Below are 16,718 nucleotides of genomic sequence, written 5' to 3' on the forward strand. Positions count from 1 at the left end.
CTACCTCGGCCTTAAAAAAGTTAAAGATCCTGCTTCCACCGGCTTTTGAGGAAGAGTTCCAAATATTCACAAACCTCAGAAAAAAAGTTCTCATCCATCTATTTTTTAAATGGGGGACTCCTTATTTTTGAACAGTGACCCCCTGGTTCTCCCACAAGAGGAAACACCCTTTCCATAGCCCCCCTGTCGAGGCCCCTCAGGATCTTATATGTTTCAATGAAATCATGTCTTACTCTTCCAAACAATAGACGATACAAGCCTAGCCTGTACAATCTTCCCTCATAAGCAAACCTACCCATTCCAGGTATTAGTCTATTAAACTTTCTCTGAACTGCTTCCTTAAGGAGACTAATACTATATGCAGTATTCCAGATGTGGTCTCACCAACACCCTGTATAACTGAAGCATAACATTCCTACTTTTGTATTCAATTCCCCTCACAATAAATGGTAACATCCTATTAGCTTTCCTAATTACTTGCTGTACCTGCATACTAACCTTTTGTGATTCATGCACCAGGACACCCAGATCCCTCGGCACCTGAGCTCTGAATCTCTCACCATTTAGATAATATGCTTTTTAACTCTTTCTTCCAAAATGGACATTTTCCCACATTATACTCCACTTGCCAGATATTTGCCTACTCATTTAACCAGTCTATATTCCTTTGTAGTCTCCTAATCTCCTCTTCACAGCCTACTTTCTTATCTATCTATTTGATGTGGCACCTTATCAAATGATTCTGGTGATCTAAGTACAGTACATCCACCAGTTCCCCTGTATCCACAGGACATTTTACTTCCTCAAAGAACTCCAATAAATTGGTTAAACATGATTTCCCTTTCACAAAACCATGTTGACTCTGCCTGATTACTTTGAATTTTTCTAAGTGCCCTGCTATAACATCTTTAGTAACAGCTTCTAAAGTTTTCCTATGGCAGATGTTAAACTAACTGATCTGTAGTTTCCTACTTTCTGCCTCCCTCCCTTTTTGCTATTTTCCAATTTGATGGAACCTTCTCCAGATCTTGGGAATTTTGGAAAATTAAAACCAATGCATCAAATATCTCACTATCCACTTCTTTTAAGGCCCTAAGATGAAGTCCATCAGGATCTGGGGATTTGTCAGCCCGCAGCTCCAACAATTTGCTCAGTACCACTTCCCTGGTGACTGTAATTTTCCTGAGTTTCTCCTTCCCTTCCAATTCCTGATTTACAGCTATTTCTGGGATGTAACTTGTATCCTCTAAGTGAAGACCAAGACAAAATACCTGTTCAATTCCTCTGCCATCTCCTCCTTTTCCATTCTTATTTCCCAGCCTCACTTATCAGAACAACACTTTGTTAATGCATCCCTTTTTAAAACATCTATACAAACTCTTACTGTCATTATATTTCTAGCCAGCCTTCTCTCGTACTCTAAATTTTTCCCTCCTTATTAATCTTTTAGTCAAATTGTTAGTGTCTATTATAAAGGATATAACAGCAGAGCATTTAGAAATGCATAATATAATCAAGCAGAGTTCAGCATGGCTTCATGAAGGGGAAATCATGCCTGATAAATTGATTAGAATTCTTTATGGTGATAACAAGCAGGATAGATAAAGGGGAACCAGTAGACGTAATATATTTAGATTTCCAAAAGACATTCGATAAGGTACCGCACATAAGGCCACTTAATAAGATAACAGCCCACGGTGTTGGGGGTAGCATATTAGCATGGATAGAGGATTAGCTAGCTAAGCGAAGACAGAGTTGAGATAAGGGGTGCATTTTCATGATGGCAACCTGTAACTAGTGGAGTGCCACAGGGATCAGTGCTGGGGCCACAATTATTTACAATATATATTAATGACTTGGATGAGGGGAATGAATGTACTATCGCCAAGTTTGCCAATGGCACAAAAACAGGTGGGGAGGCAAGTGGTTAGGGTGACACAGAGTCTACAGAGAGACATAGACAGGTTAAATGAGTGGGCAAAAACTTGGCAGATGGAATATAATGTGGGAAAATGAGAGGTTATGCACTTTGGCAGGAAGAATAGAGGAGCTGAATATTATTTAAATGGAGAAAGACTGCAGAAAGCTGCAGCACAGAGGGATTTGGAAGTCCTTGTGCATGAATCCCAAAAAGCTAGCATATAAGTTCAACAGGTAATAAGAAAGGCAAATGGAATGTTGGCCTTTATTTCAGAGGGAATGGAGTATAAAAATAGGGAAGTCTTGCTAAAACTATAAAAGGCAATAGTTAGACCACACCGAGAACAGTTTTGGCCCCCTTATCTAAGGATAGATGTATTAGCACAGAGAAGGTTCACTATGTTGATCCCTGGTATGGAGGGGTTTTCTTTTGAGGAGAGGTTGAGTAGGTTGGGCCTGTACTTATTGGAGTTTAGAAGAATCAGATGCAAAATTATTGAGACATAAAAGATTCTTAGGAGGTTTGACAGGGTAGATGCTGAGAGGTTGTTTCCCCTTGTGGGACAGAGGGCATAATCTCAGAGTAAGGTGTCACCCATTTAAGACAGAGATGAGGAAGAATTTCTTCTCTGAGGGTAGTTAACCTGTGGAATTCTTTATCACAGAGGGCTGTAGAGGCTGGGTCATTAAGTATATTCAAGGCTGAGATAGATTTTAATCAGTAAGGGAGTCAAGGGTTATGGGGAAAAGGCAGGAAAGTAGATTATCAGATCAGCCATGATCTCATTGAATGGCAGAGCAGACTCAATGGGCTGAATGGCCAACTTCTGTTCCTACATCTTTTGGTTTTATTCTTTGCTGTTTTTTATATTCTGCCCAATCTTCAGGCCCCAGCCGTCTTTGCACAATTATACGCTTTTTCTTAAAGTTTGATACTATCTAACTTTTTTAGTTAACCAGAGATGGTAAGCCCTCCCCTTGGAATTCTTCTTTCTCGTTGGAATGTATCTATTACGTACTCTAAAATATCCTCTTAAACATCTACCATTGCATCTCTATTGACCTATCCTGTAACCTCATTTGCCAGGAAGAACTTTTTTACGCAGCAAGTGGTAATGATAGTAGCCAGGGAATGGCTAGTATTTAAATAAATATTACAGTCTACAATAGGAAAATATTCTTCTAAGCTACAAACACCCAAAGGGGAAGGTAAATCAACTGTGGTTAATGAAAGAAGTTAAATGCATTAAATCAAGTGGCCTATAAGGTTGCCAAAAAGTGGTAAGCCTAAGGATTGGGAGTAATTTAGAATCCAGCAAAGGAGGACCAAGAAACTGTTTCAGGAAGGGAGAAAAGCGCACCATAATAGGCTGGGGTCTGAGTCCCGATGCCCTCCAGATCAGAGGCGAGGGATCCGTCATTAGCCAACAGCGTAAGGAGCTGCTTATGGACTTCCTGCCTTTTATCCAGTGAGTAGAAGTGAGAGCCAGTCCAGGTCCTGAAGGAACTGGATCCACAACCTCAGGGGCATGCCCCAGGAGCCGACAAGCTGCTGCTCCCTCAGCATACCCTTCTCTCTGTACAATTTCTTAACAGCATGACCGAGATGGCACTCAGGTCAAGTACCTCTCTACCCTCCATTTCCACCACATAGTCGACCCCCTCACGTACTCCTGACAGAAAACGTGGATGTGAGCCTTGCCACTTCTACCATAGCCTCAAGGAAGGGATGCCTCTCTGCTTCCTTCTCCAGCTGCCCAGAAGCAATGGAGCTCATCCTCCAGCAGCAGGTTGTTAAAGTGCCAGTATGTGAAGCTCACCTGAGTGCGGAACGGAATGAGTGCAACCCACACCAGGTAGTGGTCCAAACATGGCACTGGCTGCACAGAGGCTACTGAAATGCAGGAGATATATGCCTGAGAAATGTAAAGTTGGTTGTTTCTGGATCCTTCTCCACCAGACAACAGATCTCCAGATGATCCACCTAGGCCTCCTCCTCCTCCAGAGGTCCCCAGCATCACAGATGCCAGGCTTTAGCCAAATCAATTCACTCCACGTGATATCAAGAAATGGCTGAAGGCACCGGATACTGCAAAGGCTCTGGGCCCTGACAATATTATGGCAATAGTACTGAAGACTTGTGCTCCAGAACTTGCCACGTCCCTAGCCAAGCTGTTCCAATACAGCTATAACACTTGCATCTACCTGGCTATGTGAGAAATTGCCCAGGTATGTCCTGTACACAAAAAGCAGGACAAATCCAACCTGGCCAATTACCGCCCATCAGTCTATTCTCCATCATCAGTAAAGTGACGGAATGGGTCACAACAGTTCTCTCAAGCACCACTTGCTTAGCAATAACATAAGAACTAGGAGCAGGAGTAGGCAATTCAGCCCCTCGAGCCTGCCCCACCATTCAATACGATCATGGCTGATCTAATTTTGGCCTCAACTCCAATTTCCCACCCTCTCCCCATAACCTTTCAACCCGTTACTAATTAAAAATCTCTCATCTCCTTAAATTTATTCAGTGTTCCGGCATCCACTGCACTCTGAGGTAGTGAATTCCACAGATTCACGACCCTTTGAGAAAAGTAACTCCTCATCTCTGATTTAAATCTACCACCCCTTAGCCTAAGACCTCTCATTCTAGAATGCCCCACAAGGGGAAACATCCGTTCCACGTCTACTTTGTCCATCCCCTTTAGCATCTTATGTACCTCAATTAGATCTCCTCTCATCCTTCTAAACTCGAGTGAGTATAGGCCTAAACTGCTCAATCTCTCCTCATAAGACAAGCCCCGCATCTCTGGAATCAATCTAGTGAACCTCTTCTGAACCACCTCCAGTGCAACTACATCCTTCATCAAGTAAGGGGACCAAAACTGTGCACAGTACTCCAGTTGTGGCCTCACCAATGCCTTGTACAGTTGCAACATTTCCCTATTTTTATACTCTATTCTTTTAGCAATAAATGCAAAAATTCCATTTGCCTTCCTTATTACCTGCTGTACCTGCATACTAGCTTTCAGCGATTCATGCACAAGGACACCCAGAACCCTCTGCACTGAAGCATACTGAAGTTTCTCTCCATTTAAATAATAAGTCGCCTTTTTATTCTTCTGGCCAAAATGGATAACCTCAAACTTATCCACGTTAAACCCCATCTGCCAAATTTTGGCCCATTCACCTAACCTGTCCACAGCCATTTGTAAATTTCTTACTTCTTCATAGCAACTTACTTTCCCACCTATTTTGGTGTCATCTGCAAATTTAGCTATAGTACCTTCTATCCCTGAATCCAAGTCATTAATACAGATTGTAAATAGTTGGGGCCCAAGGACCGAAGCTTGTGGCACCTCACTAGTTACAGCTTGCCATCTAGAAAAAGACCCATTTATTCCGAACCTCTGCTTTCTGTTGGTTAGCCAATCTTCTACCCAAGCTAATATATTACCCCTAACTCCGTGTGATCTTATCTTGTGTATTAATCTTTTGTGTGACACCTTATCAAAGGCCTTCTGGAAATCCAGATATACTACATCTACAGAATCCCCATTATCTGCTCACTGACGCTCAGTTTGGGTTCCGCCAGGACCTCTCAGCTCCTGACCTCTTTACAGCCTTGGCTCAAACATGGACAAAAGAGCTGAACTCCTGAGGTGAGGTGAGAGTGACTGCCCTTGACATCAAGGCAGCATTTGACTGAGTGTGGCATCAAGGAGCCCAAGCAAAAACTGGAGTCAATGGGAATCAGGGGGAAAATTCTCTGCTGGCTGGAGTCAGACCTAGCGCAAAGGAAGTGGTTGCGGTTGTTGGAGGTCAGTCATCTCAGCTCCAGGACATCACTGCAGGAGTTCCTCAGCCCAACCATCTTCAGCTACTTCATCAATGACCTTCCTTCCATCATAAGGTCAGAAGTGGGGATGTTCACTGATGATTGCACAATGGTCAGCACCATTCGCGACTGCTCAGATACTGAAACAGTCCATGTCCAAATGCAACAAGTCCTGGACAACATCCAGGCTTGGGCTGACAAGTGGCAAGTAACATTCACACAACACATGTGCCAGGCAATGATCATCTCCAAGTAGAGAGAATTTAACATTGGTCCCTTGATGTTCAATGGCATTACCATCACTGAATGCCCCACGATCAACATCCTGGGGGTTACCATTGACCAGAAACTGAACTGGACTAGCCATATAAATACTTTGGCTACAAGAGCAGGTCAGAGGCTAGGAATCCTGTGGCAAGTAACTCACCTCCTGACTCCCCAAAGCCTGTCCACCATCTACAAAGCATAAGTCAGGAGTGTGATGGAATACTCCCCACTTGCCTGGATGAGTACAACTCTAATAACACCTAAGAAGCTTGACGCCATCCAGAACAAAGCCATCCACTTGATTGGCACCACATCCACAAACATTCACTCCCTCCACCACCGATGCACAGTAGAAGCAGTGTGTACTATCTACAAGATGCACTGCAGGAACTCACCAAGGCTCCTTAGACAGCACCTTCCAAAACCACGACCACTACCATCTAGAAGGACAAGGGCAGCAGATAGATGGGAACACCACCACCTGCAAGTTCCCCTCCAAGCCACTCACCAACCTGACTTGGAAATATATCGCCGCTCTTTCACTGTCACTGGATCAAAATCCTGGAACTCCCTTCCTAACAGCACTGTGGGTGTGCCTAAAAGGCGGCAACTCACCACCACCTTTCCAAGGGCAATTTGGATGGGCAATAAATGCTGGCCCAGCCAGCGATGCCCACATCCCATGAATAAAAAAAGAGTATTCATTTAGTACTTCAGTCGTGCCCTCTGTCTCCATGCGTAGACCTTTCAATCTAATCGAGCCTACTCCTCCTTTTACCACCTCTATTATTTATATACAATGGAAGACTTTTAGATTCCCTTTTATGTTAGCTGCCAGTCTTTTCTAATGCTCAAGCTGGGTATCTGAAACCAGTGCTCTTGCAAAGACAGGGACAGGAGATTGGACTATCGAGCAACTGCTCCTCAACATAAGTATGGACGCTATCATGAGAGTAGCACTGGCAGTAGTCTGCATTAAATGTTGCTTCTCTATTGCACACTCCCGAAAGCTGTCCCCAAGTGGCCTGATATTGTGTACAACAAATTGCACCGTTCAGGACCTCTCAGCTCTCCTACATAAATTTCAATATATGGGAGATTTAAGAGATGTCAATGCTTGTTAATCGATTTCATGAAGCACTGCAGAACAATGCAGCCCAGGAAGAGGAGCGGCGGTGACCAATACTCACACCCAACTACATCTGTTTTTTTTATTCGTTGGCGTCGCTGGCTTGGCCAGCATTTATTACCGATCCCCAGTTGCCCATTTCAGAGGGCATTTAAGAGTCACCACATTGCGGTGGGTCTGGAGTCACATGTAGGCCAGACCAGGTAAGGACGGCAGATTTCCTTCCCTAAAGGGCATTAGTGAACTAGATGGGTTTTTACAATCAGACAATGGTTTCATGGTCATTGTTAGACTTTTAATTCCAGATTTTTATTGAATTCAAATTCCACCATCTGTTGTGGTGGGATTCGAACCTGGGTCCCCGGAGCTTTACCTTGGGTCTCTAGATTACTAGCCCAGCGACAATACCACCACACCATCACCACCCATGGTCTACAAGATATTGCTGCCCTGCTGTGGGGTGACAGGAAGTGGGTGCAAGTGTTTCACTACTAAGAGTGAGGGTTCCAAAATTCAATGGCTCTGGTTACTGGCTTTCTCTCACCAAAGGTTTAAATGTTCTGATGTGACTTAGGCAACAAAAATCAAACGGAAAGTGGTTTTGCCTCCTTACAGCAAGAGTTACATCAGAAGGAGAAACTTCCCTTTGTATTGAAGAGATAAGAGCAGTTTGTCCTGTCCTAGTCACGGTTACATTGTTTAAACTGAGCTATAAAAGGCAGAAGCATTGATGGAACGTTCAATTTGCAGAATAAATTCATAGATTAGATTTAAAAAATGATTTTCACTATGCTTCAAAAACACCATGGAGAGATTCAGGATGTCCTCAGGCTGTAAGAAATGCTTCATAAATGCATTGGAAACAATTGCCATCTGATCGAACAAGAGTTAAAGACAGCTCTCCATGTCTTTTTCAATCCTACTAACCCTCCACCACCTATGATTTGTCATACTGCTTCCCTGACATGCAGTACCAGAACAGCAGAAATTTCCTCAATTAAATACGGGAAAGACTGAAGCTATTGTCTTCAGTCTGCCTCTATTACCAGCCACGGACTCCATCCCTCTTCCTGGATACATCTGGCTATTCACAATCATAACATCCGACCTGAATCTGAGCTGAACTTCCAGTCACATAGGAACAGGAGGAGGCCGTTGTGCCCATTTCTCCATTCGATGAGATCATTGCTGATCTATGACTTAATTCCACATACCAGCCTTCACCCCATATACATTAACACTTTTGGTTAACAAGGGTCAACAAGCATTTACATACATACATTAGGAGCAGGAGGAGGCCACTCAGCCCCTCAAGCCTGCTCTGCCATTCAATAAGATCATGGCTGATCTGATTGTAATCTCAATCTCACATTCCTGCCTACCCCGATAACCTTTCACGCCCTTGTTAATCAAGAATATATCTAGTTCTGCCTTAAAAATGTTCAAAGACTCTGCTTCCACCGCCTTTTGAGGAAGAGAGTTTCAAAGACTCACAACCCTCAGAAAAAATGGGTGATCACTTATTTTTAAACAGTGACCCATAGTTCCAGATTCTCCCACAAGAGGAAACATTCTCTTCAGATCCACCTTGTCAAGACCCCTCAGAATCTCAAAAGTTTATATTAAGTCACCTCTTATCCTTCTCATTCCAATGGATACAAGCCTAACCTGTCCAGCCTTTCCTCATAAGACAACCTGCCCATTTCTGGTATTAGTCCAGTAAACCTGCACTCAACTGCTTCTAATACATTTACATCTTTCTTTAAATAAGGAGACCAGTACTGTACACAATATTCCAGATGCCCTGCACAACTGAAGCATAGCCTCCCTAACATTCTATTAGATTTCCTAATTACCTGCTCTACCTGCTTACTAACCTTCTGTGCTTCATGCACCATGATTTCCAGGTCCCTCTGAATCTCAGAGCTCTGCAAGTTCTCACCATTTACATAACAAGCTTCATTTTCATTCTTCCTGCCAAAATTAATGATTATACATTTGCCCACATTGAACTCCATTTGCCAGATCTTTGCCCATTCGCTTATCCTATGAAACTTCATAGCCTCCTTACGTTATCTTCACAATTTACTTTCCTACCTATCTTTGTGCTCTCAGCAAATTTAGCCACCATTCCTTCAGTCCCTTCGTCCAAGTCCTTTATATAAATTGTAATAAGTTCAGGCCTGGCACTGATCCCTGTGGCACACCACTCATCACATCCTGCCAACCAGAAAGGACCCATTTATGCCAACTCCCTGCTTCCTGTTAGCCAGCCAATCTTCTATCCATGCCAATATGTTACCCCCTACACCATGAGCTTTTATTTTCTGCAATAACCTTTGATATGGCACTTTATCAAATGCCTTCTGGAAATCTAAGTACAGTACACCCACCTTTATCCACACCATGTGACTATTCCAAAGAACTCCAATAAATTGGTTAAACATGATTTCCCTTTTACAAAACCATGTTGACTCTGCCTGATTGTCTTGAATTTTTCTAAGTGCCCTGCTATAACATTTTAAATAATAGCTTCTAACATTTTCCCTATGACAGATGTTAGGCTAACTGGCCTGTAATTTCCTGCTTTTTGTCTCCTTCCCTTTTTGAATAAAGTGGGTATATTTGCCATTTCCAATCTAATGGAACCTTCCCAAATCTAGGGAATTGAAATTAACTATCTCACTCGTCACTTCTTTCAAGACCTTAGGGTGAAGTCTACTGGAGCTGGGGATTTGTCAGCCGGCAGCCCCAACAATTAGCTCAGTACCACTTCCCTGGTGATTGAATTTTTCCGAGTTCCTCCCTCCCTTCCAATTCCTGATTTACAGCTATTTCCAGGATGTTACTTGTGTCATCCACAGTGCAGACCAAAGCAAAATACCTGTTTAATTTGTCCACCATCTCCCTACTTTCCATTACCAATTACCCAGACACACAATCTATAGGACCAACGCTCACGTTAACTCTTTTCTTATTTAAACATCTACAGAAACTCTTACTATCCGTCTTTATATTACTAGCTAGCTTTCTCTCATACTCTAATTTTTCCCTCCTTATTAACCTTTTTGTCATTCTTTGCTGTTCTTTATATTCTTTCCAATCTTCTGACCTGCCACTTGTCTTTGCGTAATTATATGCTTTTTCTTTTAAGTTTGATACTGTCTTTAACTTTTTAGTTAACCATGGATGGTGGGCCCTCTCCTTGGAATTATTCTCTCTCACTGGAATGTATATATTCTGTGTATTCTGAAATATCCCTTTAAATATCTGCCACTGAACCTCTATTGACCTACCCATTAACCTGTTGTTGCATTGCCAGTTCAAACGCCAGTTGGTGGTCAGTGTGCAGGACCAGGAAAAGAGAGTTAGAGGTAGACGGTGCAGGGTTAGCTTCTCTTCCTGCAACATTGGGATATGCTGCCGGAGATATTGCTTCAATTACTGTTGGTAATGGCTTGTATTCTGTCTATTACAAAACAGCCGGAGGAATATGCTTTTATTTATTCATTCTTGGGATGTAACTCTTTCAAGTACAAACCCGTTTCCATCTGTTTCAGATGAAGTTACATAGTTTCATAGTTTGCCATTGTGAGATTTGAACTCTTGATCTTGGGGTTACAAACCCAGTACCATAACCACTTGGCTATTTAGGCATTGCTGGCTGGGCCAACATTTATTGCCCATCCCTAATTGCCCTCAAGGTGGTGGTAGTGAGCTACATTCTTGAACCGTTGCAGTCCATATGGTCTAGTGCTTTTCGGAAGGGATTTCCAGGATTTTGACCCAGCAACAATGAAGGAACGGCGATATATTTCCAAGTCAGGATGGTGAGTGTCTTGCAGGGGAACTTGCAGGTAGTGGTGTTCCCATGTGTCTGCTGCCCTTATACTTCTAGTTTAAAAAAAAATTTTAATTACATTTAAATTCCACCAGCTACTATGATGGGATTTGAACCCAGAGCATTCATCTGGGCCCCTGGATTACTAGTCCACTGACATTACACCACCACCTTCCCCAATCATTGGGAAGCGCAGCCTATGTACTAAACCTTTGGACCTGACAAGTGCCCAGTCTACCTCAAATTACCCTGGAAAGGCAAAGTATCTCAAAAATGCTAACAACAGGCAAGCATTTTGTTTTTATGTCAATCTATACTGATTTATATTTGAACAAAATAGCAACTCATGAGTTTAATACTAATAGCCTTGATTCTTGCTCAATTCATGGGAGAGTAGGGTTTGCATGTTTGCAACTGAATCACTTTCTAGGCCACTTCAGAGGACAATCAAGAGTCAACTACATTGTTGTGGGTCTGAGGCCACACACAGGCCAGGTCATAGAAGAGCAGCAGATTCCCATACCAAAGGGACATTAGTAATCAGATGGGTTTTTAACAAATAGTAGTTCAACGGTCACCGTTATTCATACTAGTTTATTAACTGAATTTAAAATTCCCCAGTTATGCTGCTGGGATTTGAACACATCTCTAGATAATTAGTTCAGGCTTCTAGATGTTTGTACTTGCAAAGCGACAATATGATACTGTACCCAACACTGCACAAACATTAAGCCCACAATATTCAAAAGGATTGTTTAACATGGTTTATTATGGGACATCATTAAGCACTAATTGGCTGCTGTGATTCCTTCTAAGTGATTAGTCAGTACTGTAACATTGTCTCAAACATAAAGGATCTTGCTTCTAGAAATAGCAGTTACAGAATTGTACAGCACAGTGAGAGGCTTTTGGCCCATTGTGGCAATGCTAGTTTTCTGAATGACCTCTCCAATTCATCTCACACTCCGGCTCTATTCACGTAGGCCTGTAATTTATTCTCCTTGATGTATTTATCCCATTACTTTTGGAAGTTATTGAATGTTTCCACCGTCATTTCAGACAACACATTCCAGATCACAACACAGTGAAAGGAAACATTCTCAGGTTTCCCCGCTGAGAATTCTCAATAAATCGAAAGCCTTGAGAGAGGCAGAAGGCCACCCAGCCCCCTCCCGCACCCCCCCTCCCAATCTCACCTCCTAACACCCCACCCCTTCCCCCTTCCCCTCTCCCAAATCCCGCACCCCAACCCCTCATCCCCACGACCACCCCCCAACCCCTCATCCCCACGACCACCCCCAAACCCCAACCCCCCCTCCCCACGACCACTCACAGCCCCACCCCATTCCCCCTCCCCTCTCCCAACCCCCCACCCCCCTCCCCCGACCACCCCTCCGACCAACCCCCACCCCATTCCCCCTCCCCACAACCACCCCCCCCACCCCATCCCCCACCCCACGACCACCTCCCTCCCCCACCCCACGACCACCTCCCTCCCCCACCCCACGACCACCGCCTCCCCCACCCCACGACCACCGCCCCTCCCCCACCCCACGACCACCCCCTCCCCCACCCCCCTCCCCTCCCCCCGACCACCATCCCTCCCCCCTCCCCCAACGACCACCCCCTCCCCCTCCCCCAACGACCACACCCCTTCCCCCCGAACAACCCCCTCCCCCCAACCACCCCCTCCCCCTCCCCCAATGACCACCCCCCCTCCCCCAACGACCACCCCCCTCCCCCTCGACCACTCCCCCTTCCCCATGACCACCCCCTCCCCATCCTCCCTCCCCCACCCCATGACCACCCCCTCCCCATCCTCCCTCCCCCACCCCATCCTCCCTCCCCATGACCACCCCCCACCCCCATGGCCAGCCCCCCCACCCCCATGACTAGCCCCCCCACCCCCTCCCCCCAACCACCCTCCCCGCCCCATCTCCCCTCCCCACGACCACCCTCCCCACCCCCCCACGACCACGCCCCCCCACCCCATCTCCCCTCCCCACGACCACCCCCCCCACCCCATCTCCACTCCGCATGACCACCCCCCCACCCCATCTCCCCTCCCCACGACCACCACCCCCACCCCATCTCCCCTCCCCACGACCACCACCCCCACCCCATCTCCCCTCCCCACGACCACCCCCCCCACCCCATCTCCCCTCCCCACGACCACCCCCCCCCCACCCCATCTCCCCTCCCCACGACCACCCCCCCCACCCCATCTCCCCTCCCCACGACCACCCCCCCCACCCCATCTCCCCTCCCCACGACCACCCCCCCCCACCCCATCTCCCCTCCCCACGACCACCCCCCCCACCCCATCTCCCCTCCCCACGACCACCCCCCCCCACCCCATCTCCCCTCCCCACGACCACCCCCCCCCACCCCATCTCCCCTCCCCACGACCACCCCCCCCCACCCCATCTCCCCTCCCCACGACCACCCCCCCCACCCCATCTCCCCTCCCCACGACCACCCCCCCCCACCCCATCTCCCCTCCCCACGACCACCCCCCCCACCCCATCTCCCCTCCCCACGACCACCCCCCCCCACCCCATCTCCCCTCCCCACGACCACCCCCCCCACCCCATCTCCCCTCCCCACGACCACCCCCCCCACCCCATCTCCCCTCCCCACGACCACCCCCCCCCACCCCATCTCCCCTCCCCACGACCACCCCCCCCCACCCCATCTCCCCTCCCCACGACCACCCCCCCCCACCCCATCTCCCCTCCCCACGACCACCCCCCCCACCCCATCTCCCCTCCCCACGACCACCCCCCCCACCCCATCTCCCCTCCCCACGACCACCCCCCCCACCCCATCTCCCCTCCCCACGACCACCCCCCCCACCCCATCTCCCCTCCCCACGACCACCCCCCCGCCCCATCCCCCCTCTCCACGACCACCCCCCCACCCCAAGTTGTGCCCGGGACGGCGAGGGAAACTCCGTGCGATCAGAGGCCGTGCGTGTTGAGTTGTGAGAGCCCGGCCCAGAGCGGGTGGAGGCGGCCATCAAGGCCCAGGCCTGGGATCCATTGTGCCCGAGATATGAGCCCCCGAGCAGCCTCTGCGCCACGTCCGGTAGGCCCCGGGATTCTGCGCCCATCTCTCTCCCGCCCCGCCTTCCTCCCGGGAATAAAGCAGGCAGACGGGCGGCCTTCCCATCGCCGCTTCCCAGCCGCACTCACTTGTCCTTTTCGGTGCCGAAAATCGAGGCCAGATACTCCGCCATCTTCAGTCCCACTCGGCCCGCGCGTGACGTCACCGCTTCCTGTGTGAATGTCACCGCTTCCTGTGTAAACGTCACACACAAAACCCCAGCAGGCGGTTGCGGGTCACATGCTCGCTAGCGGCGAGGCGGGAAGATTGCACGTGACCTGGCAGCGTCTCCATAACGACCAGGGTGGTCCCACCTTTGGGCTGATTGTCCAGAGAGGAGGTGATTGGTCAGTAAAGCGGGTCCTGAGGGCCTGGGTCCCAAGGGCCTGGGTCCTGGGGGTGCTGGGCGTTTAGGTCCCGGGGGCCATAAGACATAGGAGCAGAAATTAGGCCATTCGGCCCATCAAGTCTGCTCTGCCATTCAATCATGGCTGATAAGTTTCTCAACCCCATTCTCCCCGTAACCTTTGATCCTTTTACCAATCAATAAATACCCTCAGTGACCTGGCCTCCACAGCCTTCTGTGGCAATCAATTCCATAGATTCACCACTCTCTGGCTAAAGAAGTTTCTCCTCAACTCTGTTCTAAAAGGTCTTCCCTTTACTCTGAGGCTGTGCCCTTGGGTCCTAGTCTCTCCTACTAATGGAAACATCTTCCCCACGTCCACTCTATCCAGACCTTTCAGTATTCAGTAAGTTTCAATTAGATCCCCCCTCATCCTTCTAAACTCCATCGAGTATAGACCCAGAGTCCTCAAACGCTCCTCACATGTTAAGCCTTTCATTCCTGGGATCGTTCTCGTGAACCTCCTCTGGACCCTCTCCAGGGCCAGCACATCCTTCCTGGGATAAGGGGCCCAAAATTGCTCACATGTATTCTAAATGTGGTCTGACCAGAGCCTTATAAAGCCTCAGCAACACATCCCTGCTTTTATATTCTAGTCCTCTCAAAATAAATGCCAACATTGCATTTGCCTTCCTAACTACCAACTCAACCTGCAAGTTAACCTTAAGAGAATCCTGGACTAGGACTCCCAAGTCCCTTTGCACTCCAGATTTCTGAATTCTCTCCCCATTCAGAAAATAGCCTCTGCCTCTATTCTTCCTACCAAGGTCCCAGGTGTCTGGGGGTTTAGGTCCTGGGGTCTGGGTCCCAGGGGTCTGGGCCCTGAGGCCGGGACCCGAGACGTTAGGTGTTTGCCCTCTCTGGGACCTGAGCTGCAATGGACCTTTAGGAGAATGTGAGCAGATTGACCACGTGACTGTATTACCCAGTTGCTGTGTAGTGCGGGCTACATTGTTAATCAGTAGTTTAGAATAGGGGCTGGTTGGAGAAGCACACACTGTGCTAGCACTCTGTTACTTGTGTTAATAAACAGCATGTGCTTCATCTTACACTGGCCTCTGCATCTGCAGTATCTTGTTTACCAACTCACTTACTAGTGGATAGGCATGCAACCACGTTTGCTAGCAAAGCAACCCGATAGAAGGAACCTAACACCTGGTGACGAAGCAAAACACGACCAGTCGATGGCACAAAAGAAAGCTGCAAAATTCAACAGAAGTAAACCAGCTATACCTTGCAAGGCAATTGTAAGTACAGACTTCACCATAGTCATCAGAGTTATCTCCTTCCAGTATGCCACAGTTTGGCTGCATTCAACTGTTTGATCAGACCACCGATGACTGGTCACATTATACTGAACGCCTCACGTTGTTCTTTTTAGCCAACGACATATCGGGGGAAGAGAAGAGACAAGCAGTCCTCTTATTGACATGTGGCAGTAAAACATACGGCCTAATTCGTAGTCTAACGGCACCCAACACCCCAGATTCCAGAGCTTTGATAAGTTGGTAAATCTTGTGAAAAACCACTTTCAGCCGAAAGCCTCGGTAACAACGCGTTTTAAATTTAATTCAAAGTGTTGTGTCCCTGGAGAGACAGTTGCTTGCTATGTAGTGGCCTTAAAACAACTGACAGAGTACTGTGAGCTCAGGACATCGATAAACGACACCTTAAACCGATTAGTGTGTGGGATTAATGAAGACGCCATTCAAAAAGGCAACCCAAAAAGGGTTGTTGTCAGAAACGAATTTAGACTTCAGCAAGGCACTGGAGTTGGTGCTCGCAATGGAGACGCAGTCAGGGATTCAGAAGCAATCAAGGGAGCACAAAATGGCACTGTCCATCGTGTCGGGAGGGAAGCACCAGTTAGAAATGGCGCAGAAGTGCAGGGCTCCACCCAGAGGCAGGAGACAGCTGCATTATTAGCCCAGCAAAAAGCAATGGTTTAACAGAGAAAACCCATAATAATAATGACAGAAATGGAACCAGACAGCCTGCAAGCAAATGATAATTTAAAAGAATCAGCGTTTCTATTGCCATCGTTACATTATGGGATATTGTAAAGACAGATTAATACAAAACTTTAAGCAAAAAGGTAGAAAACATGAAATCCACATAATAGAGGAACCAGAAGAAACAAATACAGATATTTACTCACTATACAACTTAAAAATGGGTAAAACAGAGCCAATCTATGTGACAGTTAAAGTCA

The 16,718-nt window shown here is 47.1% G+C and overlaps 1 protein-coding gene across 3 annotated transcripts in view; it reads right to left on the reverse strand.

Annotated features, from left to right (window-relative positions):
- The window catches only part of u2af1 (U2 small nuclear RNA auxiliary factor 1), a 65,706-nt gene extending 51,405 nt beyond the window's left edge, over positions 1–14,301 (reverse strand). For all 3 annotated transcript variants that reach the window (XM_041211842.1, XM_041211841.1, XM_041211839.1), the window contains exon 1: positions 14,190–14,301. In XM_041211842.1, the coding sequence (XP_041067776.1) occupies positions 14,190–14,233 (44 nt within the window). In that variant the 5' untranslated portion in view covers positions 14,234–14,301. The remainder of the gene's footprint in view (positions 1–14,189) is intronic.
- Between the last annotated feature and the right edge of the window lie 2,417 nt (positions 14,302–16,718).

The sequence above is a fragment of the Carcharodon carcharias genome, chromosome 18 (genome assembly GCF_017639515.1).
Source record: "Carcharodon carcharias isolate sCarCar2 chromosome 18, sCarCar2.pri, whole genome shotgun sequence".
Taxonomy (NCBI): domain Eukaryota; kingdom Metazoa; phylum Chordata; class Chondrichthyes; order Lamniformes; family Lamnidae; genus Carcharodon; species Carcharodon carcharias.